This window comes from Pelodiscus sinensis, chromosome 1, assembly GCF_049634645.1.
Source record: "Pelodiscus sinensis isolate JC-2024 chromosome 1, ASM4963464v1, whole genome shotgun sequence".
Classification (NCBI taxonomy): Eukaryota; Metazoa; Chordata; order Testudines; family Trionychidae; genus Pelodiscus; species Pelodiscus sinensis.
In genome coordinates this window covers 1,515,654-1,542,689 of record NC_134711.1, presented here as the reverse complement: position 1 = coordinate 1,542,689, position 27,036 = coordinate 1,515,654, and the positions used below count along the sequence as shown (strand labels likewise).

The window sequence follows — 27,036 nt, the reverse complement described above, 5'->3', positions numbered from 1 at the left end:
CGAACTAGCTTAGTTCGAATTAACTAATTCGAACTAAGTTAGTTCGAACTAGCGCTGTAGTGTAGAGGTACCCCCAGAGAGACAAAAGGGAGAAAGAAAAAACCCAAATTCCTTTGTCCCAGTTTGAAAAGTCCCACCTACATTCCTATTGGTCACTCCACCTGGCTAGGTGTAGTTAACCCTTTAATCCCCAGGCTGCTGGCTAACCCTCATAATCATGACAGACCTATCCTTGTGTCCCAAGTCAGCAACCATTATTCTGACTGGCTTGCAGCTATCTAGACATTCCCCAGGTGTGTCCAGGCACCTAGAGATTCATTGTCTCCTTGCTAATCAGCACAGCCACTGGCTGAACATTCTTTGCCCATTGCTCTGCCTCAGACAGAGAACCTTCCAGCATCAACACAGAGTCCATAATTATAACGCCACATACAGACATTAGACAAGTACATGAATAGCACATACAGAACCAGTAGAAGATAAGCTTTTGTTTGACACCTCACATGGCCCCCTTTGTACCAACTTTTGGGGCAACTCCCCCCCCCCCCACAGGTGCAACAATGATCTTTAGAGTCCGATAATATGACAAGGGTGTCCTCCTCCCCTCCACAGCCTCCCTCATCATGTCCCCTTGTCAGCTGCCCTGGCCCATGCTCCAGGAAAGGGGGATCTCCTTGCACTCACCCGTCCCAGCCGTGGCCCCTGGGGTCCCAGGCCGGCGGCCCGAGGCCCTTCGAGTTCAGCTGTACCTCGGACTGGCCCCTTGGTGCCGCAGGGGCTGGACTGATTCAGCCCTGTAGGTGTGAGGGGTCCGAACGGGCCCTGCCCTGGGGGGAGGGGGTGGGCACTGACCTCAGGACCAGACCGGGTCTGACCCCCTGCTCTGCCCAGGTGTTCTCGAATGGGCTGCTGTTTTCAGAGCTGGCCCAGGTGTCCGGGACACAGAGTTCTGCAACCCCCCATTGTGCGATCCCCAGCCCGTGTTCACAGCTCCCTTGCCAACGAACGGCCCCAGACGCGCTCCTGGGAGATTCCTTGGCTGTGACTGGGGATGTAAACGTGCAGACTCTCAGATTTACACCCTGCCAGGAGCAACCATGCAGCAACATCCCACAGCGCGGGCCCCGAACGACAGGCGTCCTTTGAGAGGAGTTTTGCAGCTCGTGTCCTTCCATGCGGTGCCGGACATGGCCTGTGCTGTCTGCAGTCTGGCACCCCTGCATGAAGGGTGGGTGTGGGGCTCTGGGGCATGGCGCAGAGGTACAGAGCACCACAGCTGGGCTAATGGCAGAGACTCCGAACACGGCATCGCAGAAGCAGCAAACAATGGGAAATGTAGCAAGCCCGGTGATGAGCGTGTGACGCTGGCAGACGAGGTGTGATGCAAGGGAAGAGATCTGTCCTTCTCTGAACACCCCAGCACTCAGGAACGGAAGGGCTAAGCCCAGGTAGCTAGAAAGTGCTGGCAGGGGGCCGGGAGAGCCAATGGGAGAAGGGGTTGAGGTTTGAAGTAGACGGGGAATACGCCTGCTCGTTTTCTTTGTGTGAGTTTAAACCAGTAGCTGTGGGGGAAAAGGATGAATTGATCCGGACAAGACTACCCTGCCTAAAAAAGAAATGCCCGGACACAGAAAGGGATGGGGCTTGGCACACGGATATGTGAGTAGATAGGGAATGTCTATTTAGATGCAATCAGGTTATTTTCTTTGTTTTCTCGTTAGGTTAAACTTTCCATGCTGGGTCCATGTGCCCCGCCCCACCCTGATACACTGTAACTTTAAAGCTGAATCCCAGGGATGCAATTCTCTGTGTTTTAATCTGTGTTTTAATCACTACCAGCTAATTGAGGCCAATTCGTCTCCTAGCACTAGACACGCTCCCTTGCACGGGTGGGGGAGCAAGAGGGCCCTGGCTGCAGGGAAGCTGGCGGGTTCCTGAGACAGAGCAGGACTGGGGGGCTCCGGCCAGCCTTCACTCCCAGGTGGCAGGGCCTGAGGCAAGGCCTGGGGGTGCTAGGCTGCAGAGGGGCCACCAGGACAGGCAAAGAGAGCAGGTACCCACCCCTTGCCAATGAAGAGTCACCACGTCAGATGCAGTTTGCCTGAGGTAAGGGCTAGATGAAACCTGCCGTGAGTCACTGAGGCCAGGTAAGCACAGGTCTGAGGGGGTTCCCTGAGGGGGGAGGACCCCAAAGTGTAGGGGCCCTGCCCTAGGACAGGACTAGCGGAGAGGGTGCTGTGGGCAGGCGAGGGGTGCTCCAGGGCTGGAGAGCTAATTCCCAGAGTGGCCACCAGGAGGCGCCGTGGGGCCAAGTACTCACCCCTCCACATGTGTGTACTAAACTCTGTGCCACCTGCCCACCTGCAGGGAGGGATTCAGGGTTCCCCCCGGATTGCAGGGGACTGTAAAACTATAATAGGGCCAAGACCCAACCTCTGCAGGCCCCTGCCTGCAAGGGAGAGCCAAGAGCTCTGTGTTACCAACCAGCCATGGGGAGGGGAGCTTGTTAGACATCTAAGTTGAGGACGTTGGGGAAATTCCCAAATCGGCATCGTCCTTTGTGGGTGACGAATCTGAGCAACTGTCCCGGATTGAAGTGTCATTAGAGGAGGTTTAGGAACAAATAGAAAAACTTAACGTTAACAAATCATCGGGACCGGATGGCATTCACCCAAGGGTTCTGAAAGAACTCAAATGGGAAATTACAGAACTATTATCTGTGGTTTGTAACCTATCCTTTAAATCGGCTTCCGTATCTAATGACTGGAAGGTAGCCAACGTGACACCAATATTTAAAAAGGGCTCCAAAGGTGATCCTGGCAATAACAGACCAGTAAGTCTAACTTCAGTAACGAGCAAATGAGTCGAAGCAATAGTAAAGAATAAAATTGTCAGACACGTAGAAGAAGATAATTTGTTGGACAAAAGTCAACATGGTTTCTGTAAAGGGAAATCCTATCTTACTAATCTATTAGAGTTCTTTGCAGGGGTTAACAAACATGCAGACAAGGGGGATCCAGTAGATATAGTATACTTGGATTTTCAGAAAGCCTTTGACAAGGTCCCTCACCAAAGGCTCTTGTGTAAATTACATGGCCATGGGATAAGAGGGAAGGTCTTTCATGGACTGAGAACTGGTTAAAAGACAAGAAACAAAGGGTAGGAATAAATGGTAAATTTTCACATTGGAGAAGGGTAACTAGTGGTGTCCCCCAATGGTCAGTCCTGGGACCAATCCTTTTCAACTTATTCATAAATGATCTAGAGAAAGGGGTAAGCAGTGAGGCAGTTAAGTTTGCAGATGATACCAAACTGTTTAGGATAGTCAAGACAGAAGCAGACTGTGAGGAACTCCAAGAAGATCTCACCAAACTGAGTGATTGGGCAACAAAATGGCAAATAAAATTTAATGTGGATAAGTGTAAATTAATGCACGTTGGAAAAAATAACCCCAACTATACGTAAAGTATGATGGGGGCTAATTTGGCTACGACAAATCAGGAAAGAGATCTTGGCATTATCATGGACAGTTCTCTGAAAACTTCCACACAGAGTGCAGCGGCGGTCAAAAAGGCAAATGGGTTGTTAGGAATTATTAAGAAAGGGATAGAAAATAAGACCCAGAATATCTTACTGCCCCTGTATAAAGCTATGGTACGCCCACATCTTGAATATTGTGTACAGATGTGGTCTCCTCACCTCAAAAAAGATATTTCGGCCTTGGAAAGGGTTCAGAAAAGGGCAACTAAAATGATTAGGGGTTTGGAACGGGTCCCATATGAAGAGAGGCTAAAGCGACTGGGACTTTTCAGTTTAGAAAAGAGGAGACTGAGCGGGGATATGATAGAGGTCTATAAAATCATGAGTGGTGTGGAGAGAGTGAATAAAGAAAAGTTATTTATTAATTCCCATAATATAAGGACTAGAGGTACCTAATGAAATTAATGGGTAGCAGGTTTAAAACTAATAAAAGAAAGTTCTTCACACAGCGTGTAGTCAACCTGTGGAACTCCTTGCCAGAGGAGGCTGTGAAGGCTGGGACTATAATAGAGTTTAAAGAGAAGCTAGATAATTTCATGGAGGTTAGGTCCATAAAAGGCTATTAGCCAGGGGGAAAATGGTGTCCCTAGCCTCTGTTTGTCAGAGGCTGGAGAGAGATGGCAGGAGACAAATCACTTGATCATTGTCGTCCGTCCACCCCCTCCAGGGCACCTGGTGCTGGCCACTGTCGGCAGACAGGCTACTGGGCTAGATGGACCTTTGGTCTGACCCAGTACGGCCGTTCTTATGTTCTTATCAGACCGAGAGCTCCCTGATGCACCAGCCTGCCCCACTCCACCCCCCTGGTCTTCCTGCCCTGCCATGGGGGATCCCTCACTGCTCCTGCCCTCTCTGCTCCACCAGGGTGGGGGTGGGAGGCTGGTGTAACACCCCAGGATGTGGGAGCAGAGCGGGGGGCAGGTCCCCATCTGCAGGGGATCATGGGTCAGGAGTCTCAGAAGGGGGGGCAGTTCAGTGCCCTCCAGGGAGGGTGGGGCCCTGGGTCCGTGCTCTGGGACAGGACACTAGTGTTGGGGGCCGGGCTGTGGGGTGGAGAGCCAGGCAGACCCTGTCCCAGGGCCCAGGAGTTTACACAGAGCCAAGCCCAGCCCCCAGACCAGGGACTGGCTGCCCCAAGTGCCCAGCTCGGAGGGGAGATGGGGCTGGAGGGGCAGGAGCCCATCTGTCCATGTGTCTGTCCGTGTGTCTGTCCGTGTGTCTGGGCGGGTGTCACAAGCTGGGCGGGAGCTGGGCCTGAGCCCAGAGATGGAACAAGCAGGGACTGTCCCAGTCAAAGCCCAGAGGCCCCGAGGGGGGGAGGACGGGCCCAGCGCTTTCTGGGGCAGGCCAGGGTGGCGAAAGGCCCGACAAGAGCTGGGCCACAGGGTCGGGGTGATGGGTGAGGGCCTGACCGGGCCCCATGGCACAGGCTGGTGTGGGTGTGGAGTGGGGGGGGGAGGTAGGGATGTAACAGGGGCAGACGGGAGGAGACGCCCCAGCCGGCATGTCGGTTCGGGTAGTTGTTGTATGAGGCCATGGTTGTTGGCATGGCGACCGGTGGTCAGCCGAAGGGGTCCGTAGGCCCTGAGGCAGGGGACGCCAAGCCAAGGGGCCCAGCCAGGCACAAGCCAGCGGCACTGCTGTGTCGGCCGGGCAGCAGGCCCCCCACGAGTCCTCAGGGGGGTCCCGAGACATAAGACAAGCCAAGAAGGAGTTTGAAGAGTCGCGAGCCAAAACCTCCAAAAGCAACAGCAGAATATTCTGTACGTCCATCGGAAGCAGGAGCCGGCTCGACAGCCAGCGGGGCCCTGGACGCTGGAGATGCTAAAGGAGATGATCCAGTCTTAGCAGAGAAGCTAAATGAATTCCTTGCTTCGGTCTCCACGGCTGAGGTGTCAGTAGAGGAGGTTTTGGACCGATCGATAAACTAACAGTAACACGACACCGGGGCCGATGGCGTCACCCAAGAGTTCTGAAAGCACCCAAATGGGAAAGGGAAGAGAACGTGGCAGCCGAGGCCTCAGCGTGAATCCGTGACTAACCCGCCTGCCCTGAGCTGGGGGGGACGGTCTGACGCTCTGCACCCCACAGCAACACCCCTCGACCCCGGCCACCAGGGCAGTAGGACTGTGGTGTATTTCTGAGGTGGCTCGTGCAAACCACGTCCGGCCAGGTGTCCGGGGAAGGGGACGGTTCCCTGAGCAGGATCCTCCTGTTGGGAGGCAGGTGACGTGGCTGCCGGGGGATTTCGGCCTGTCGCCGATGTGCCCGTATTTCCAGTGTGTTTTCTCTTGTGCAAAGTCTCAGAGGGGGCCTGGTAGTCTGGGAGGCATTTTCGACCCTTCGGATGCTTTTGGCAGGGCCGGGTTTCCTGTTTTGTACTGTGGTTTGACTTCGTGTTTTTCCTTTCCTGGCCAGAGGGCCGTGGTTTGATCTTGCAAGGTATTAGTAATAGTAATAATATTATCTGAAGTGATGGCTTGCACACGTCATTGGAAAGGCTTTGAGCTGCCAGAACGGCCCCATATCTCAAAATGGGGCGGGCTCAAGTTGCTTAGTCCCCTCGATTCTCCCAGGCTGCCTCGGTTTCCCCCAACTGTTTGGCAGGTCCCAACAGGGGACTAGCCTTTCAATCAGCTAAGAGCCATCGAGGGAAGAGAGCAGGAACTCGCCCCCAACCACTCGCCTGTTTTCTTTGGGGGTCATTGAAATAAGTGTGAACACCGGTTTGGGGTGTTAATTCCTGTTTGTTTCTCTGAAGAGACGCCTTCAGTTTGAGAGTTTGAAGTGGAGGAGAAGTGTAGCGCACACACAGTTAATTACAGTGCCTAGCCAACGGCACAGTTTTAGTTTTGAAATGAATTCTATTCCACTTAAGAATGGCCAGACTGGGTCAGACCAAGGTTCATTTAGTCCAATGTTGTGGGTCTCCATCTATCAATGTACAGGTCTAGGTACAGGCGCTGGGATCCACAGTCGCTGGGACAGCTTCAGTGTAAATGTTGATGCCGGCCCATATATGGAGGTTGGTGGAAAGGGGACGAATGCACCTCCCCTCCCACTTCCATGGGGCTGATTCTGGACGGGCTGGGGCATCTCCTCCCCGATGCTCCAGCCGGCCGAGGGAAGACTGGGGCTGATCTCCCCTGCCCGGAACAAGGCCAAGGGCGGGGCTAGGCCCTGCGTCCCCCGCCTTCTCCAGCCGGCTCCGTCTGCAGCTTCCCACTCGCTCCCCTACACCAATGCCCGGCAGCCCACAGTGTCAGCAGCCGCCCCCTCTGCAGGCTGCCAGCCACAGCGGCCAGTCAGAGGCGACAGAGAATGGCTCCCACCGCCAATGCCCGGCCGGCACTGAGGGGAAAGGCCCCAGCCCTCTGGGAGCTGTAGTCCCCCCCTCGTCCCCTGCATCCCCCAACACGGGGAGGGAAGCGGGGGAGGCAAAAAAGGACTCCAACTCCCAGCATGCCGTGCAGCTCTCCTGTGGTGCGTGTGAGAAGCCTGCCCGGTGGGTGGGATGGGGCAGGGTACGGACCAGGCCTGGGCAAAACCCCCTTGGCCCGCGGGCGCAGCGGGGAGCCCCAGACAGACTCCTTGCCTGCCCCCCTCCTGGCGCTGCTGAGAAAAGCTGCAGTGGGGCTGTGTTTGAGCCACCGTGAGCCTTCCCATTCTGCCCCCACCCCCGGGGGTCTGGCCGGTGGGAGCTGCCTGTTATCAACTGGCACCTTGCAAAGCCCCCTGCTCCCTCCCCTCAGGCTCGTAGCTGCTCAAAAACCACCTGGCCCCTGTGCCGGGGCAGGCAGGGGGTCTGCTTGAGAAGGCTGCTGGCTGGGAGTCAAGTAGGTAAGGCTCCCAGCCAGAGCCTGCCTCTAGCATCCCAACCCTTTGCCCCCACCCCACATAACCCCAAACCTCTGCCCTCTCCTACCCCCATAGCCTACCCCAGATCCTGCACTCTAATCCCCTACCTCAGGTCACAACCCAAACCGCTGCACCTCCTCCTGCACCCCAGTTCCCTGCTCCAAGTCACAACCCAAATCGTCTGCTCCCAAACCCTCTGCCACCCTCCTGCACTCATATCTCCTCCCAAGTCCTGCACCAGGGTTCCCGCTAACCTTTTCCATCCATGAGCGGAGCGGGTTTTGTCTTGTGCACCAATACTGAGGTCATGGGCGCTTGTTTGGAGGTCTGCCCCCGTGGCAGCCAGATGATTCATTTACAGTATATACTCGAGTATAAGCCGACCCGAATATAAGCTGAGGCACCTAATTTTACCACAAAGAACTGGGAAAAAATATTGACTCGAGTATAAGCCTGGGGTAGGAAATGAGGCAGCGACTGGTAAATGTAAAAAATGAAGATAGATACCAATAAAATTACATGAATATTTATTTCAAAGAAAAACAATAACCTAGCTCTGTAAGTGGAAAAGGGGGTCAACAAAAACAATATGGTATCAAAAATACCGTAACTCCCACTCAAAGTCCTCCCGCCAATCCAATGAGCCCCTGAAAGGCCGCCTGCAAGAAAGCGCCCAGTGCCAGCACCAGTCACACACGGGAACAGACGCTCGGACACTCGGCCCAACCAGCTCAGCCCCCGCTGCCCCTGCCCGGACCTTTCCCAGGCCAGAGCCCCTCTCAGCTGCTCCCCGAGCCTCCCTGCCGGCGGCCCCGGGGCGAGGCCGCTGGCTCCGAGCAGCACCTGCGGGCGCACCCGCAACCCAAGCGGCCGGCAGAGGCTCTGAGCGCCCCGCGCAACGACGGCCCCCAACACACGGAGCCCAGCCCGCTCACGGCAGCACCCCCCGCCCTGAGCGCCTCGGTTACCGGGACCAGAGCTCCGGGCTCACGCGGCTAGACCCAGCCGGCGGCAGAGACGCGCTGAGCCCGCCCACGAGCAGGAGGCACGAAGCCGTTTCTGGAAAGGCCCCGCCACGCAGTCCTCAGTTCTCGAGACGCTGACTCGAGTATAAGCCGAGGGGGGCATTTTTCAGCACAAAAAATGTGCTGAAAAACTCGGCTTATACTCGAGTATATACGGTATATAATTAAATGTGATGGAAGGAAGAACACGAACACATGGATCATTAACAAGGTGCTGGACTTTCAGGCTGTGTCTACATTGGCACCCCTTTCCGGAAAAGGGATGCTAATGAGACCAGTCAGAATTGCAAATGCAGCGGGGGATTTAATTATCCCCCGCGGCATTTGCATGAACATGGCTGCCACTTTTTTCCGGCTCGGGGTTTTGCCGGAGAAAAGCGCCAGTCTAGACAGGATCTTGCAGAAAATAAGCCCTTTTCCGGAAGATCCCTTATTCCTACTATTTTGGCGCTATTTCGGGATACTTCCCGAACCCCCAGAGAGCGTATTCCGCGTCTTGACAGCGCCCGGTATTGGGAAATACCTTCCGAAGTAACCGGTGCGTTATTCCGACGTCCCTGTAAGCCTTGTTCCATGAGGAGGAAGGGATGATTCGGAATAGCGCTCTATTTCGAAATGCGCTCGAAAGGAGCTAGGCCATTTGCAGAGCCTCACAGGGGGGCGGGGGCATGGTAGCTTGGTTGTGTGTGAGTAGAAAGTTGGCAACCTAACACAGGGTCTGGGCCACTGCATCTTCACTGCTTATTTCTGTCCTTCCATAGAAGCAACAGCTGGCCTGGTTATATTTTCCTGAGCTACACACCCTTGGGCCTGCCGTCCAGCCAAACCCTAAGGCCTGGTCTCCACTACCAAATTTTGTCACCCAAACCTGCCTTCAGCAAAAAGCAGGGGGACCGTTCACATTACCATTCGACTAATGTCGGGGAAATGACCAGTTTCAGCGACAAAATACTTCCACCCTACGAGAGACTTTTTTTCTTTTCCCTTCCCTTTATTGTCGATGGAGAGCCAGAGAGGCCTCTGCTGTTTGTTTCGTGGGGAGAATTGGCTTCTGCCAGTATCCCACAATGCCTGCCTGAGACCTCTGCTCAGTGTTCTGTGACCTCTGCTGCCCTGCAGGCCTGTGCCCCTGCCCTTTCAAAGCGCCAGGAAGTATCAGTAATGTACAGTTACTACCATTCCCCATGCTGTACTGTACCTCCTGGGGTCTGATGCCAGTGATCCCATTAGGCCTGACCAGATTGTCCCCACTGGGGTCTGACCCTAATCACCCCAATAACACTGAGTGGGCTCCGTAGAGCACCATGGATCTCAGCACTGTCAGGAGGAGACAGGAGAACCAGCTTTTACTGTTTCTCTTAGCTGAGCCCTGACAAGCACGTCCGCCTGGCCACAGCGCAGTTGGCAGGTGGATTGTGGTTCCCTTATCTCTGCTTGTATGGGCAGGAAGTGACTGTATTTGTCATTTTCACAGATTTACATGTTCACTATCAATAACTGCTCCCCTCTCAGCCCCTCCCCCACTGGTCTATAAATGCCCAGGCAGGGCCAGAGCCCCGTCAGGCTGCACTTGGACCGACCCGGCACCAGAGCAGCTCCCCAGCGACAATCAGGTGAGTCCCCGGCTCCCTGCCATGTCTCCCCCCTGCGCTGGTGGCTGGTGGCAGCGGGGCCATTGCTGGGCTGGTACCTTGTGTGCACCAGGAACCCCTCTGGGTCTCACTGCTTCCCGTACACAGCGAGGCCCAGCCCCAGGCCCCGTGCCCGGTCCCTGCTGGACCAGCGCTCTGCAGGGCTCCCCCGTTGGGCCCTTCTCCCTGTCACGGTGCCAGGGGGATCCAGCCCCTCCCCGGGGCGCAGCAACTATCCCCCTCCGCTCTTCCCCCCCCCCACACACACACATGGTGTCGGCTTCCCAGACACTCAGGGTATGTCTACACCACAGCACTAATTCGAACTACCTTAATTCGAATTAGTTAATTCGAACTTAGCTAATTCGAACTAGTGCATCTAGACCTAAAAACTAGCACGTCCACATTGAGTGGACTCTGAACCGAGGTTAAGGCTGGCCGGAAGCAGTGCCGGCAGGGCATCAGATTAGGACTTAGAGCGTGGAGCTGCTGCCTCAGGCTAGCCGAGGGCTGTGCTTAAAGGGACCCGACCCCCACCCCGGACAGACAGTTCTCAGGGGTTCCCCGCATGCAAAGCAGTCCTGGCTTGGAGTGCCCTGAGTGCCCACACTCGGCACATCACAGCACTCGGCCATCAGCCCGGCTGCACTTGCTGCAGGCTGCCATCCGGGGAGGGGGTTGTCAATTGGGGGGCTGCAGAAGAGTTTCCAATCCGAGGAGCCCGCAGAGCCACCCCAGTCCTCCTCATCGGGGGCTCGTACCCCCATTCCTCCCTCAACTCCTTCCACTTACCCCTCCCTAGCCCCCCTTCCTCATGTACAAAATAAAGGACACACGTGGTCAAAAATAGAAACTCTCTTCATTGAACAAAACTGGGGTAGACTGGGAAAAGGAGGTGGGAGAGGGGAAGAGAGAGGGTGGGAGAGGGGAGGGCAACTAAAATGAAGAGGGGTTTTGAACAGGTCCCATATGAAGAGAGGCTAAAGAGACTGGGACTTTTCAGCTTAGAAAAGAGGAGACTGAGGGGGGATATGATAGAGGGCTATAAAATCATGAGTGGTGTGGAGAGGGTGCATAAAAAAGTTCTTCATTAGTTCCTATAATAGAAGGACTAGAGGACACCAAATGAAAGGAATGGGTAGCAGGCTTCAAACTAATAACAGATAGTTCTTCTTCACAAAGCAAATAGTCAACCTGTGGAACTCCTTGCGGCAGGAGGCTGTGAAGGCTACAACTAGAACAGAGTTTAAAGAGAAGTTAGATAAAGTCATGGAGATTAGGTCCATGGGGTGGTATTAGCCAGGGGGTAGAAATGGTGTCCCTGGCCTCTGTTTGTGGTAGGCTGGAGATGGATGGCACGAGACAAATGGCTTGGTCAATGTCTTCTGTCAAGCCCCTCCAGGGTACCTGGTGTTGGCCGCTGTCGGCAGACAGGCTACTGGGCTAGAGGGACCTTTGGTCTGACCCAGTACGGCCATTCTTATGTTCTAAGCTCAGGGCTCAGGGTCGGGGGTCTCACTGGACCACCTTGATTTTCATGCAAACCTGCTCCTGGGTGGCCAGACTGGCAGTTATCCTGCCCTAGACGGCCACTTTCCTGTGCCTAGTGTGGACGTCGTTGGAGGCATCCCCCCAAACCTCAGTGAGGTCCACGATCTCCGCACTAGACCAGGCGCAAGCCACCAGCCTGGTCCCAGGAAGAGGGGGAGGGCTGGGTGGCAGCGGGTGGCTGGCTCATGCCATGCCAGGTGCAGGGTCTGCTGGCTGGGTGCTGGCAGGCTTGCACGTGGCACGGGCATCGTAGACAGACTGTGGCCCTTTAAGGGCTCCGGGGCCGGGAGAGGGGCAGACGAGTTTCCCTGGTGGTGCCCAGAGTGGCCACCAGGGCAAGCTGGGAAGGGCTAGCTTCCCACTAGTTCGAATTAAGTGGCTACACAGCCCTTAATTCGAACTACTTTATTTGAACTAGGCGTTAGTCCTCGTGGAATGAGGTTTACCTAGTTCGAATTAAGTTTGTAGTGTAGACATACCCTCAGAGTCCATGGGAGGTGGGGGGGAAATGAGTGTGGTTCACACACTGTGAGGGGGAAAAAGCCCCGAGGGGGGGGTCAGTGGGCTTTGGTGCCCCGGGTGCTGGGTGGAGACAAGAGGCTCTGTGCTCCCAGCACTCACCCCGCTCTCTGGCCAGAGGACTGTGGCCGAGGGGCTGCCCCTGCTGCTGCCATTCCAGCCACGTGCACACAGACCGGCCCCCCGCCTGGCCCTGGGGCCCTTCCAAACTCCTCCCTCCCGCCGTCTGCTCCCCCTCCCGGTCCCATGGGGGGGGGGCTGCGTGGGGCCCTGCCAGCCCAGCACTGGGGGAGGGGCAGCGGGGGATGGCAAATGCCCCTTCTGAGAATCACTGTGCTGAGGATCCGGTTCCTGGGGCCCCTGAGTGATCCCGGCCTCCCTGCTGCCCTCTGGGGTCCCCCCCTGCAGCCCTGGTGTGGGGGTCCCTGGCCGTGCGGCTTGCAGAGCCCAGGCCCTGCGGAGCTGGGACCCGGCTCCCTGCTGGGTGTCCGGTTCTGTCCCTGGGGCGCGGCTCAGCGAGGGGGAGAACCAAAGGGCCCTTTGGAGCCAGGGAGACGGGCTCTGAGCAGGGACCCCGAGGCTGGGGGCTGGGATCCCCTGGGGCCCTTCAGCCTGGCCAGGCTCCTTAGTGCACAGCCCCACCTAGAACCCCCCCCCCCAGGAAATGCCCCATGGGGGGGTGGAGTTTTTCCAGGGGGGTGTCAGGCTCCCCTGCCCATCCCCCTTGTGTGTTTTCTCCCCAGGGAAGCGAGACGATGGGCCCAGTCGCCTTCTTCAGCCTCTGCCTCCTCGGCTGCCTGATCTTTAACCCCTCGCTGGAAGGTGAGTCCCTGCCCGGCCCCTCGGCCTGGACACCCCAGGCTCTGTTTGCCCCGATGGGACGTGAAGTCATTTCACCCAGGGGCCCGGCCCCACCGTGGGGGAGCAGCCATCAGAGCTGGGTCCCCATAGCCCCTGCCCCGCCCGACCCATCAATCCAGACCCCGGCCAGAGCTAAGCCTCTGCGTGGGGAGAATGCGCCGTTGCACCTTTAATATCGTCTCTTTGGGTCCGTCTACACTAGTCCCCTTGTTCGAACTAGGGAGGCTAATGAGGGCGACCAAAATTAGCTGTTAAATCAAATTCCAGGAGGAATAACAGCTAATTTGTGTTAGGGCTTTACTTCAAACTCCCGTTTCCCTGCCGTGTGTAGTCGCGGGCAGTTATTCCGGGCTAGTCAATTTCCAAAATGGCGACCGCCCGGGAACATGCTAATGAAGCGCACGATATTTAAATCCTGCGCTTCATTTGCAATTTCAGTCGCCCTGCTGCCCTTTTGTGTCGACCTCCCCAGCGCCCTGGCACAGAAGACAGGAGGTGGCCATATTCCTTGATGATACCCCAGTGCGTGTCCCGTAGGGGAGGGGACAGAGGTCATTGTCGGTAGCGCAGCCTCACTGCCACAGAGAAAGGGGCGAGGGGAGGCAGCTCTTTTAGCTGAGGGGTTTCAGCCCTGCTGAAAGCAACAGGAGAAAGGGGCCATTTTGGGAGAGGACGAAATTTCACTGGGTATGTCTACACTACCCTCCTAGTTCGAACTAGGAGGGTAATGTATGCATACCGCACTTGCTAATGAAGCCCGGGATTTGAATTTCCCGGGCTTCATTAGCATAAGCGGGGAGCCGCCATTTTTAAATCCCAGCTGCTTCGAACCCCGTGTAGCGCGGCTACACGGGGCTCGAACTAGGTAGTTCGGACTAGGGTGCCTATTCCGAACTACCGGTACACCTCGTTTCACGAGGAGTAACGGTAGTTCGGAATAGGACCCTAGTCCGAACTACCTAGTTCGAGCCCCGTGTAGCCGCGCTACACGGGGTTCGAAGCAGCGGGGATTTAAAAATGGCGGCTCCCCGCTTATGCTAATGAAGCCCGGGAAATTCAAATCCCGGGCTTCATTAGCAAGTGCGGTATGCATACATTACCCCGCTAGTTCGAACTAGCGGGGTAGTGTAGACATACCCACTGTGATTTTGGCAGTCTGGAGAAGCTGGACGGGTGGGTACTGACAGCTCCGCTCCCTCTCCCCCCTCCACAACAGCCTCGCCCCGACGTGAGCGCTCTCTCTGGCCTGGATCGGGGATAAAAGCTGCAGCCTGTCGCCTTGGCTGGCTCCGCTACAGAGACCACTGCTTTAAATTCTTCCCTGAGAAGGTGACCTGGTCAGCGGCTGAGGTAGGAGGCTCTTCTCCAGGATCCATGGGGCGGGGCAGGTTCGTGGGCAGGAGCTGAAGGGGTATGGTGGCTGGTTCTGGGGGTGGGGGTTGAAGAGGTCGGGGGGGCCGAGATGAATTTGTTGGGGCCCGGCCATGGGGCTCAGGATCAGGCTCCGAGAGGGGACTCTCTCTCCTCTCATCGGCCCCTGCCCCGCTGCAGCCTGGAGGGGCAAGGTCCCACACCAGAGTAACGTAGGGTTACCAGGTAGGCTTAAAAAAATATCAGACACACTTCATGGGGGCCGGGGGGGGGAGACCAGCTGGGAGGGGAGCGGTGCTGGCCAGGAGGAAAGGGGGGACCAGGAGGAAGGAGGAGATCTGGGAAGTAGAGCTGGTGGGGAGGCGTCGGGGGCTGGCCAGGAGAGATGTGGGGAGAGGTGGCCTATAGGAAGCAGGGCTAGTCATGGGGGAAAGGAGTCAGGGGCTGGCCAGGTGAGATCGGGGGGGGCGGCTGATGGGAAGCAGAGCTGGTCGGTGGGGTCAGCGGGTCGGGCGGAGTGGGGCTGGTCGGGAAGTATCGGGGGGGGGGTGGCCAGCGGGAGTGGGGCTGGCCGGGGGAGCTCAGGAGGAGGAGGAGAGAACAGGCTGCCGGATGCAGCGCTAGCGGAGGGTGCAGTGGGGCTGGCTGGGGAAGATCAACCGGCTGGCGGGAGGTAGAGCTGGTGGGGGCGGGGTTTGGGCACAGCGGGGCTGGCTGGGGAAGGTTGGGAGGAGACGTGGGGGAGACCCAAATGGCTGGAGGGAGCAAATCGTCCGGCGGGGAGCAGGACTGACCCGGGCAGTGCAGATCCCTGGGCGGTCTCGTCCCCCGCACGGTCCAGCGAAGCGCGAGTCAGTCCGGCTGCGGCTCCCCCAGGCACTTGACCAGCGCGCAGGAGCACGGACCGGGCTGCCCCTCCTCCTCACACGCAACCAGGGCCCCCAGCGCCGATCGCACCCCCTCCCAGCCACTCCCCCCGCCCTCGCCAGGCTGCCGGGCGCCCCGCCGGAAAACCAGGAAATACCGGACATTGCACATTGCACATTGCACAGGTCCGGTGTTTTCTGAATTTTTTTACCAGACAGAGCCCAAAAAAACCAGATTGTCCAGTAGAAAACTGGACCCCTGGCAACCCTAGGGCAATGAGCATCCTCCCCCAGAGTGACAGGCCTGACCCATGTCCCTGCTGCAGGTGCAGTGTCAGCGTCACCAGCCGAGGGCCCATCTGGCCTCCGTCCTCAGTGATGCAGAAAGGGACGTAGTGGCTCACTACGTCTCCCAGTCGACCCCCAATGATCACGTCTGGATCGGACTCCACAACCCCAACAAGGTGAGTGCCCGGCCCGACTTGGCCTCTGACAGATGCCCCGCCCCACGGCTCTGGCTCCAAGGGGCTGGGCACATCCCAAACCCCACGATCCCTTCACGTGGCTACCAGGGTCTCCCTCCCCCACTCCTACGCCCTTCCCCCCTCATGGGCACCAGTGTCTCCCCTCTGCACTGTCCCGTCACCCCTGCCCCCACCCATTTCCGTCCCCATCCTACCGTAACCTCCCCCCCCCCCCCGACTTCTCCCCGTCAAACACAGCCCAGACCTGGTCCCTCCATCCTCAGGCTGACCTTTGACCTGCACCTGCCTCCCCAACTACTGCCCCATCTCCCTTCTCCCTCCCGGCCCTACCAAGTCCTCCCACTGTGCCCAATAGCCCCCTCCCTTCCCCCTCTCGGCCCGCGCACTGTGCCGAGCCCTCTCCCTCCCTCCCACAGCCTGTCTCCCATCCCCCATCCCATGTTTTCCAGACGCTTTTCCCTGCCTAAGACTTGTGTGACGGACTGGGCCATGTCTGGACACAACTAAGGGCGTCCGCTCAGGGCGAGTTGCTCAAATCCGGGGCTCCTTACAGTCCCCCTGACTGGCGACCTCTCCAAACAGGCCACACACCAGTCCCACAGAGCGCTTCAGCTGCCTGCCTGGAGCCTCCCGAGCAAAACCCCTCCGACATCCCAGCAATATCCGTGCCCCAGATGGCCCCGGGCCTATACACAGGTGGGGGGTCCTAGCACCCAATCCCACCTACCCCGAACAAGTTCTGTCCGGTTCCAAGAAACCAGCCACAGATCCCTGGTCAATTTACCCTCTGGACCTTACCACAAATCACGCTGGGCCAATCCTTTAGAATCTATATCTAAAGGTTTATTATTACAAGAAAGAAAAGCATGAGAGTAAGGTTATTAAAGTACAGTACGTTACATGCACCGAATCTCCCAGTTCTCGATGCAGGCTCTAGCAGAGATGTTGCAGCTGCTGGTTTAAAAGTTCTTATTGCACATCCTACGATCAGGATGGGTTCACAGGTCTTCAATCCCTGCAATGCCGCCTCTGGGATGAAGTGCTGAGCTGAGAACCAAAATGGCATCGACCACATGGCCTCTTTTATTCCCTTCCTGGCCTCTTCTTGTATGCAGCAAGTCACCTGGTCCGAGATTCCTACCCACACACACAGACATTATACACTCACACAAATAGCGTACTTAAGATCAACAAACAATAATCTCCCATTCAATACCCCACATAGCTCCCTTTCATACAGATTTCTGGGGCCAACACCCCCACCTAGGGGTGCAGCAGCGATCTGGCTGCTTCCCTCCAATTCGGTAATGTGACAACTTGATCCTCGGAACACCCCCGACTGCTGGTCGCTCCCTTGGCCTGGGGGTCCCGCCCTGGCCTGGTTCTCTGTAGGGGAGCCCCAGCTCCACCGGGCAGGGAGGGGCAGGGGGACCCGTCCCCGGCTGGGAAGGAGCCCAGGCAAGAACCTCCAGGGGCACCGAGCCAGCCTGGGATCAGGGATCTGGCCAACAGACCCGTCACAGCTCCCCTGTGTAACCACATCGACCTCCATCCGAGCTCTGCTCCATCCCCTTCCTGCCCCTGCTCGGGGTGGCTCTGAGTCAGTGGTGGGGGCAGAGGAGGAGAAGAAGGATCCTGGGCAGTTCCTGCAGACTCGGGCCTTGGCTCCCTGCCCCAGAGCAGAGGCTGGGCCGGGCCCCATGCGGGAGGGGGAGGTGCTGTGAGCCGTTCTCCAGCCTGCTCAGCCATCTAGCTCCCTCTCCCCCGGCACTGCATGGAGCTAGTTCTGTGCCCCCCAAACCCAGCCAGTCCCCCCGAGAGCCGAGGCCAGGCCAGAGCCAGGCCCCTAAAGTGACCGGCCCCTTGTCCCCTGCTCTGAGTGTCCGGAGCTCCCGGTCCTGCTGCCTTGGGGCCAGGCTGGCGCTGAGCCCTCGAGAGGGAAACAGCCCCAAGTCCCCTCCCCCGACCCCCAGCGTCTCCATCACAGACACACGTCGATTTTGCTCCCACCGGCTGAGACCAGCACAGGAAGCCCCCTGCCCCCCCGGCGGGCCCCGGCCCCTGGGGACTGCCCCCCCACCCCCCCCCCCCGAGTGACTGCAGCTTGGGGCGGGGATTTGGTCTGCCGGCGAAGGGCTTGGGGGGCAGAAGGGAAAGTTGAGGGGCTGAGCGTTACTGTGACGTCCGTGTCTCTGGGCTGCCCCTTCCCCCGCCCTCGCCCCGGCCTGAGCAGGGCCCTGCTGCATGCGGGTTTGGTGTGTCTACGGTGCCGCATCACCAGGGTCTCTTCTGCCCGGCTCCCCACAACCTTTCTCTCCTGGCTCCGCAGGACAAGACCTGGGTGTGGACAGATGGCTCCGTCTATTGCTACAATGCTTGGAATGTCGGGGAACCAAACTACAGTGCAAACATAGAGTTCTGTGGCGAGTTGGTGACCTCTACAGGTGAGCAGAGACTCAAACACCCAGAAAGGAGCCCCGTCAGCCCCTGTGCACACCACACAGCCCGCCGAGGGCCTGGCCTCCTGTCCCGTCTCCCTGCCTCTCCCCCGGCTCCCCCAGCTGATCTCTGAGACACAGGAAATGTCTGTTTCCATGGTAGCATCTCTAAGGTCCAAGTAGCCACATCCAACTAGTCTTCCCTCTAATTCACCGTCCATGTGCCTCCCAGCCCTGGCCGGTCCTACTTGTCACTGGCAAACTGCTCCCACACGCCCGGACACGTTCACTCCCAGCCGTTTGGCCTGGGATTGTTTAACCCCTTTCTGGCCACGGCTCACACGTCCGGGAGAGGGGCTGTTCTAATCCCATCACTTCACATCAACAAGTGCCACACGGCTGCCAAAAACAGAAAACCTCCTTCTGGGCATCATGAACCGGAGTGTTGGGAGCCAGACCCGAGAAGCGATTCTTTTGCTCTGCTCTGCCCCACATTGGCCTCAGCTGGAATAGTGTGTCCAGTTCTGGCACCACATTGCAGGGAAAATATGGACAAACTGGAGAAGGCCCAGAGCAATGAAACTGATGAACCTTCTCGAGCACATGAGCTGGGAGGGAAGGTTGACAAAATGGGGTTTGTTCCTTGTGGAGAGGAGAAGACGGAGAGGGGGCAGGAGAGCAGCTTCCAAATACCTGAAAGGGGGTTGCAAGGAGCAGGGAGAAAACTTGTCCCCAGTAACCTCTGGTGGCAGGACAAGAAGCAAAGGGTTTGAATTGCAGCAAGAGACTCTCAGGTTGGAGAATAAGAAAAACTTTTTGTCAGAGGCTGGGAATGGGTGACACAGCCGCGGGGTCGTCTCTCCGCACGATGCCATCGGGGGAGGGGGCACTGCCAGGGCATCACCCACTTGCCCTCCCCCCATCCCACTGATTTCTGTCTTGCCTTCTAGGTTATAAGAATTGGAACGATATTTCCTGCGAAAGGAAAAAGCCCTACCTTTGCAAGTACAGATTCTAGCGAGGGGAGCCACTCGCCTGTGCCCAATGGGGAGCTCAGCGCCTGGGCCCCTGGTACATGATCAGGCAACATCCCAGACTTTTGGCTGCTTTTCTGCATCGGGGGCCAGTTCTGCCCCTCTCTGAGAGACTGGCTCTCAGGTTCCCAGCTGCAAACTGCCCCCCCCCTCAGTGTCTCTGTATTAGCTATACCCATGCCCCTCCATCTCTCCCCCTCTATGGCTGCAGCAGCTATGGGAATAAACTCTCCTGAGCATGCAGTTCTGTGTGTGTCTCCTCTGTCCCATGCCTGGCCGCATGTAGATGTGTCCATCCGGCCCCCTCTGGTCCTGAGCAGCCCGGACCCCACTGGAGGGGAGGGAGGGGACCCCTGAGGGAGGCAGGTTGGGCCTAGGCTTAGGGGCAGGACTGGGTCTATGCCCAGAGCACTAATGGAGGCATCATACGGCCCTGGGCTGAGAGTGGATCCATGTTATCCCCCAACAACCGCGCCCACTGGATACCGCATCTCCATGGACTGTTGCTTTGTGAGATCTCTCCGGTAGCCGGGTCGGAAGTCATGTCCCTGGCCACACGGGTCTGCACAGTTCACCCTTTAAGCTGAATTTCAAGCGGAGGAATAGAGAGGATTTGTGGGAAGGAGTCTGGGGTCACAGTCAGTGGTGGGAAAAGTCCCCAAAAAAGTTATTTGAGTAAAAGTACTGTTCATTTGCAAGAACTGTAACTTGCTAAAAGTCAAAGTATCCTCCTGGAGAACTACTTGGCTACGTCTACACTGGCATGATTTTACGGAAATGCTTTTAACGGAAAAGTTTTCCGTTAAAAGCATTTTCGGAAAAGCACGTCTAGATTGACAGGACGCTTTTCCGCAAAAGCACTGTCAGCCGACGGTCAGGGCAGTGTGTAGTGTGTGTGTGTGTGTTATACACACGAGACTTCAACTGCTGAGACCGGGGTCCCTTCGCAGCGGGCATCCTGGAGAAGGTTGACGGGTGCCCCAAGAAGTTTACAGGGAGAGCTTATTACACCTCAGATTTCAGTTGCTAGGATACAGGATCCCTTGGCAGCAGGCAGTCTAGGGAAGACTGAGAGATGCCCCAACAGATCTGTCACCTGGGAGTGACACGATCCAAAACGCCAAAGCTCCTCCTATACCCTTCCCTTATGACCGGCTGAAGTTCTTTTAAATTGTGCTTGGTTCTGTTACAGCAACTGAAGGAGTCAGGTCACAGCTTAAACAGTTACTATTTTATTGTTGCAGGGTAAGCTTAGCTGTTAAATTCTACTGCTGTGTTACAGATAACACAGCCACTACAAAGGACAGGACTGAAATTACACAAGTACAGGCAGTCCCCGAGTTACGCGAATCCGACTTACATCAGATCTGCAGTTACGAACGGGGTTTTTCTCGCCTCGGAGGACGGGAGTGGCGGGACGCCCAAATGCACCGCGGTCCTGCCCCCCGCCTCCTCCGGGGCGAGAAAAGCTGCTCCGCGTCTCCCTGGTGTGCTGGGGGGAAGCCCCCCCCAGCAGACCAGGGAGACGCTGAGCAAAGCCGCAGAGCATGCGGGCAGCGGGATAGCCCAGACGCGCCGCGACTGTCCCGCTGCCGGTGTCCTCCAAGGCTTTGCTCCCCGTCTGCTGGTCTCTCCCTGGTCTGCGGCGCGTCTGGGCTGTCCCGCTGCCCCCGTGCTCCGTGGCTTTGCTCCACGGCTCCCTGGTCTGCTGGAGACCAGCAGAGCAGGGAGACGGGGAGCAAAGCCACGGAGGACCCGGGCGGCGGGATCGCGGTGCGTCTCAGTCCGCCGCCCGTGTCTCCCTGGTCTGCTGCGCCCCCCCTCCCCCCCAGGAGACCAGGCTTTTCTCCGGACCCTGTGGTAGAGCAGCTGGGGCGCTGCCGGTTGGTCCTGTAGCGCTGCTCTGGGCACTACTGGACCAACCCAGCAGCACCCCAGCTGCTCTGCCCCAGGCGTCCCCAAGTCAGCCGCTGCTGAAACTGACCAGCACTCACTACAGGAAGCCCGAGGCAGAGTTGCTCTGCCCCAGGCTTCCTGGAAACAGCTGCTGATCAGTTTCAGCAGCAGCTGACTTGGGGACGCCTGGGGTTCTTAAGTTGAATCTGTATGTAAGAACTGACGTCCAGATTCAGCCTTTTGAAACTGATCAGCGGCTGATTCCAGGAAGCCCAGGGCAGAGCAACTCTGCCTCGGTCTTCCTGTATTCAGCCGCTGGTCAGTTTCAGCAGCGGCTGAATCTGGATGCCAGTTCCGACTTACATACAGATTCAACTTAAGAACAAACCTACAGTCCCTATCTTGTACGTAACCCGATGACTGCCTGTACCATGAAACCCTTTTGGTTCTCTGAGCTCTTATTAAATGCATGCAAAATAGACACCTAACAGGTATATATTCTCACCCCTGCGTTCCAGACTTGGCATGGCCAGCGTCTTTCTCTCAATCCCTCAGGAAGAAGTAGGGCGAGGTTGGGCGTTCCACCAACCTCGGGTGTCAATCAATACCTGCCAGCAGGTGTAGATGATTGGAGCTCAAATGGGGTTGGCTACTAAACCCCTCTTTATACCCCTTGGGTCACGTAGGCTTCTTCCTGGTCTCAAGTGGCCAATTAGGAAAAATGGCTTTGAACGCCAGGTTTCCCAGGAAGGGTGCAAAGCATAATTCACACCTGGGAAAATGCAGACAATGGGCACCTCTGGTATGTGATGGGCGAAGATTCCTCTCCTGGGACAGTGCAGGTATGTCAATTACTGGTACTAGCCATCAGGGCGACGGGAGGCCCCGGTCGTCAGCTAGCCCATTTACTGTCTAGTTTCTGTTTATGGTAGAGTCAGGGACAGGCAGCACACCTGTGTTCCCAGGGCATCAAAGGCTGACTGCCTTTCTCTTGCGCTCTGGAGGGGGACGAGGGAAAAACAAGATGGGGTTCATGTCTGGCTACATTCCACCCCCTTGACATGCCTCACTGTGTCCCAGAATGCAAGGCGGTGGTGATGCCAGCACCTTTTGCCCTCCTTGGAGGAAGCTAAAATCGCCCTATCGGCAGGGTCTGATCAGATCATTTTGGATCAAGGGATTGATTAGGATCGCTTCCCAACGCCATATACTGGATTTGTGCAGAGGAGGTAGCAGTGTACACAAAACACCTAACAATACATAGAAGCATGCAGCAAGCAATTACAACAAGTAAAATGGTTAATATAGTATTTACAATAGAGTGAAGGAATGAAGTTAACCAAAGTCCTAGGTGTTGGGCTAGCCAATCTAGCCATGAGGCTTTTTCATTCTCAGTTACAGCGTGTATTATTTTAACAGCGCCCTTTATAGCAAATGCATCTTGTTTAATTTGTAAGCAGCAAGATTGGTTAATTATCGCACATACTCCCCCCTGCTGGGCTAAAACTGCATCTAAGGCTATTCACTAATGCCTTCTCCAGCTCAGCTACTCCAAGCCAGGGCGGAAATGTGCGGGTGAACTGGTGAAAAATCTGTAGGGCGTTCTATAAGGGGGTACAGGGGGAATCTTCTTGGCATCCGGTGCAGGAAACTTCCAAGGTTAGTGAGACCAGGAGCCATAATGTGGGGGTGTACAGTGAGCCCCCTAGTGAGCAGCGCCCTATTTAATTCAGTGGCAGATACTTGTAGGCTTTCTGCCTGCAAATGAAAAAGAGTCCTGGCTCTTCCTTTAGAATAGGGGAGTAGGGTCCCTTATACCACCCTGTTCCAGTGTGTCCTCGTGGAATGAGGAGTACAGCTAGTTCGGATTAGGAAGCCTAATCCGAACTAGCTACTCCGTGCCGTGTGTAGCCACGCGGAACGGGGTTCGATCTGCCGGCATTTAAAAATGGAGCCGGCCGGCTTTATGCAAATGAAGCCTGGGAAATTCAAATCCCGGGCTTCATTTGCAAGTGTGGTATGCCTACATTACCCTCCTAGTTCGAATTAGGAGGGTAGTGTAGATATACCCTATGATTCTATGATTCCTTCTGACAGCCAGTAGGTGGCGCTGCGCCCCCACATGCCCACCCTGGATATGAGGGCCCCAGGAGGATCAGAGCTGGAGCAGTTCTGGGCCCTACACTGCACTGGGGGGTGTCTTGTGCCTCACAGCTCACCAGGGGTCCCCGAGATCCAGGCAGCAGCTGGAGCTCATGAAAGAGGGAAATGCAGAGGGAGCCGCTGCTAACTGGGCTGGGAAAAGGGCCACAGCTGGATCCTCGGGGGATGTTCTCCAGGCCACATTGGGGGGAAGAAAAAGACTCCACCCACCCACCTACTCACCCCCCTCACAGCGCTTTAGCTAGCCCCTCCCCAGGCAATTTATTCCAGTGTTTAACCACCCTGACAGGTAGGAAACTTTTCCTAATGTCCAACCTAAACCTCCCTTGCTGCAGTTTAAGCCCATTTCTTCTTGTCCTGTCCTCAGATGCCAGGGAGAACAATTTCCCCCCTTCATCCCTGTGACACCCTTTCAGATACCTCAAAACTGCTCTCATGTCCCACTGCTTAGTGAGGAGGGAGAAGCAGTAACAGGAAACTTGGAAATGGCGGAGATGCTCAATGACTTTTTTGTTTCGGTCTTCACCGAGAAGTCTGGAGGTGTGCCTAACGTAGTGAATACAAGCAGAGAGAGGGTAAGTTTAGAAGATAGGATACACAAAGAACAAGTTAAAAGTCACTTAGGAAAGTTAGATGTCAGCAAGTCACCAGGTCCTGATGAAATGCATCCCAGGATACTCAAGGAGCTGATAGAGGAGGTATCTGAGCCTTTAGCTATGATCTTTGAAAAATCATGGCAGACAGGGGAGATTCCAGAAGACTGGAAAAGGGCAAATCTTGTGCCCATCTATAAAAAGGGGAATAAGAACAACCCAGGAAACTACAGACCGGTCAGTTTAACGTCTTTCCCAGGGAAGATAATGGAGCAGGTAATTAAGGAAATCCTATGCAAACACTTGGAAGGTAATAAAGTGATAGGGAATAGCCAGCATGGGTTTGTGAAGATCAAGTCATGCCAAACTAATCTGATAGCTTTCTTTGATAGGATAACGAGCCTTGTGGATAAGGGAGAAGCGGTGGATGTCATATACCTAGACTTTAGTAAGGCATTTGATACGGTCTCGCATGATATTCTTATTGATAAACTAGGCAAATATAACTTAGATAGGGCCACGATAAGGTGGGTGCATAATTGGCTGGATAACCGTAGTCAGAGAGTTGTTGTTAACGGTTCTAAATCCTGCTGGAAAGGGATAATAAGTGGAGTTCCTCAAGGGTCTGTTTTGGGACCCGTACTGTTCAATATCTTCATCAATGATGTAGATATTGGGATAGAGAGTACGCTTATTAAGTTTGCAGATGATACCAAACTGGGTGGGGTTGCGACTTCTTTGGAGGATAGGGACATAATTCAAAATGACCTTAGCAAGTTAGAGAAATGGTCAGAGGTAAACAGGATGAGGTTTAATAAAGAGAAATGCAAAGAGCTCCACTTAGGAAGGAACAATCAGTTCCATACATACAAGATGGGAAGCGACTGTCTAGGAAGGAGCATGGCGGAAAGGGATCTTGGGGTTATAGTGGACCACAAGTTGAATATGAGTCAACAGTGTGATGCTGTTGCAAAAAAAGCAAATATGATTCTAGGTTGTATCAACAGGTGTGTTGTAAGCAAAACTCGTGAAGTCATTCTGCCGCTCTACTCTGCACTAGTTAGGCCTCAGCTGGAGTACTGTGTCCAGTTCTGGGCGCCACATTTCAAGAAAGATGTGGAGAAATTGGAAAGGGTACAGAGAAGAGCGACAAGAATGATTAAAGGTCTAGAGAACATGACCTATGAAGCCAGGCTTCATGAACTGGGCTTGTTTAGTTTGGAAAAAAGAAGATTAAGGGGGGACATGAGAGCGGTTTTCAAATATCTAAAAGGGTGTCACAAGAAGGAAGGAGAAAATTTGTTCCTCTTGGTTTCTGAGGACAGGACAAGGAGTAATGGGCTTAAAGTGCAGCAGGGGAGGTTTAGATTGGACATTAGGAAAAAATTCCTAACTGTCAGGGTGGTCAAATATTGGAATAAATTGCCAAGGGAGGTGGTAGAATCTCCCTCTCTGGAGATATTTAAGAAGAGGTTGGATAGACATCTGTCAGGGATGGTGTAGGTGGAGCTTGGTCCTGCCTTGAGGGCGGGGGGCTGGACTCGATGACCTCTTGAGGTCCCTTCCAGTACTATTATTATATGAACTCTATGAACTCAGTCTTCTCCTTTCCAAACTAAACAAGCCCAATTCCTTCAGCCTCCCTCATGGCTCATGTTTTCTAGACATTGAATCATTCTTGTTGCTCTTCTCTGGACCTTCTCCAATTTCTCCACATCTTTCTTGAAACGTGCTGCCCAGAACTGGAGACAAGACTCCAAATGAGACCTAATCAGCGCAGAGCAGAGCAGAAGAATGACTTTTCCTCACTGAATGTCATCCCATTTACCTCAGACCGTTTCTCTGGTTTGTCCAAATCATTTTGAATTTTATTTCTATCTCCCAAAGCACTTGCCACCGCTCCCTGCTTGGTCTGGGCAACAGGACCTCAGGGAAAGGGCAGGGACTCACTGGAGGGTGGGGCATGGTAGCTTGGTTGCGTGTGAGTAGAAAGTTGGCTACCTTAGGCTGGGTCTGGGCCACTGCATCTTCACTGCTTATTTCTGTCCTACCAGCGAGCTGACAGCTGACCCGGTGACACCTTCCTGAGCTACACACCCCTGGGCCTGCCGTGCAGTGAAACCCTTAGGCCTGGTCTCCACTACCAAAATGTTGTCACCCAAACCTGCCTTCAGCAACAAAACAGGGGGACCATTCGCACTGCGATTCAACTGCTGTGGGGGAAAAACCTTCTTCCCTACGAGACACTTTTTTTCTTTTTCCCTCCCTTTATTGTCGACAGAGACCCAGTGTGGCCTCCACTGAGTTTTGCATCCCACCAGCATCCCACAATGCCTGTCCTGTGCTCTCTGCTCAGTGTTCTGTGACCTCTGCTGCCCTGCAGGCCTGTGCCCTCCCCCTCCCCTTTCAAAGCTCCAGGAAGTGTCACCCAGACAGTTACTACCGTTCCCCATGCTGCACTTTACCCTCTGGGGTCTGATGAAGGTGAGCCCAATAGGCTTGTCCAGACTGTCCCCACTGGGGTCTGACCCTAGTCACCCCAATAGCACTGAGAGGGCTCCCTACAGCCCCATGAATCTCAGTGCTGGCAGAGGGAGACAGGAGGACCAGCTTTTACTGTATTTCTTAGCTGAGCACTGACAAGCATGTCTGCCTGGCCACAGCCCACATGGTGGTTTGGTCGTGGCTCCCCTTATCTCTACTTGCCTGGGCAGGAAATGACTGTACCTGCCCTTCTTCACAGATTTGAACAATCTCGGTTGATACCTCCTCCCCTCTCAGCCCCTCCCCTACTGGGCTATACACGTCCAGGCATGGCCAGTGTCCTGTGCAGGCTTGGACAGAACCAGCACCAGAGCAGCTACCCAGAGACAATCAGGTGAGTCCCCGGCTTCCTCCTGGCTTCCCCCTGCTTCTCCCACCTTCTAGAACACATGAGCTGGGAGGGAAATTGAAAAAAATAGGGTTTGTTCCTTGTGGAGACGAGAAGACGGAGAGGGGATAGGAGAGCAGCTTTCAAATACCTAAAATGGGGTTGCAAGAGCACCCATGGCCGTGTGGATGCTCTCTTGTGCAAGAAAGCTCTGATGGCCATTTTAGCCATAAGGGTTTCTTGTGCAAGAAATCCCTGCCGAGCATCCATACTGCCCTCATGTGCAGGAGCTTCTGTGCAAGAGGGCTTACACCTGATAAAAAAGAGCGTAGC

At 55.5% G+C, this 27,036-nt stretch overlaps 2 protein-coding genes across 2 annotated transcripts in view; one reads left to right on the top strand and one right to left on the bottom strand.

Moving 5' to 3' along the window:
• The window catches only part of LOC102447747 (C-type lectin-like), a 146,141-nt gene that overhangs the window by 50,497 nt on the left and 68,608 nt on the right, over positions 1–27,036 (bottom strand). The window lies entirely within an intron of this gene.
• On the top strand, positions 1,250–19,437 carry LOC142826464 (C-type lectin Cal-like). Its single transcript, XM_075918866.1, has 7 exons — positions 1,250–1,260; positions 9,898–10,036; positions 12,868–12,946; positions 14,202–14,335; positions 15,549–15,686; positions 18,037–18,151; positions 19,096–19,437. The coding sequence occupies exons 1-7, from the start codon at positions 1,250–1,252 to the stop codon at positions 19,161–19,163; spliced, it is 684 nt and encodes a 227-aa protein (XP_075774981.1). The 3' UTR covers positions 19,164–19,437.

Bases quoted from the DNA above. Each gene is read 5' to 3' on its own strand.
- LOC142826464 (XM_075918866.1), top strand. The intron at 10,037-12,867 runs GTGAGTCCCCGG...TTTTCTCCCCAG, and splicing joins AGCTCCCCAGCGACAATCAG to GGAAGCGAGACGATGGGCCC. The intron at 18,152-19,095 runs GTGAGCAGAGAC...CTTGCCTTCTAG, and splicing joins CGAGTTGGTGACCTCTACAG to GTTATAAGAATTGGAACGAT.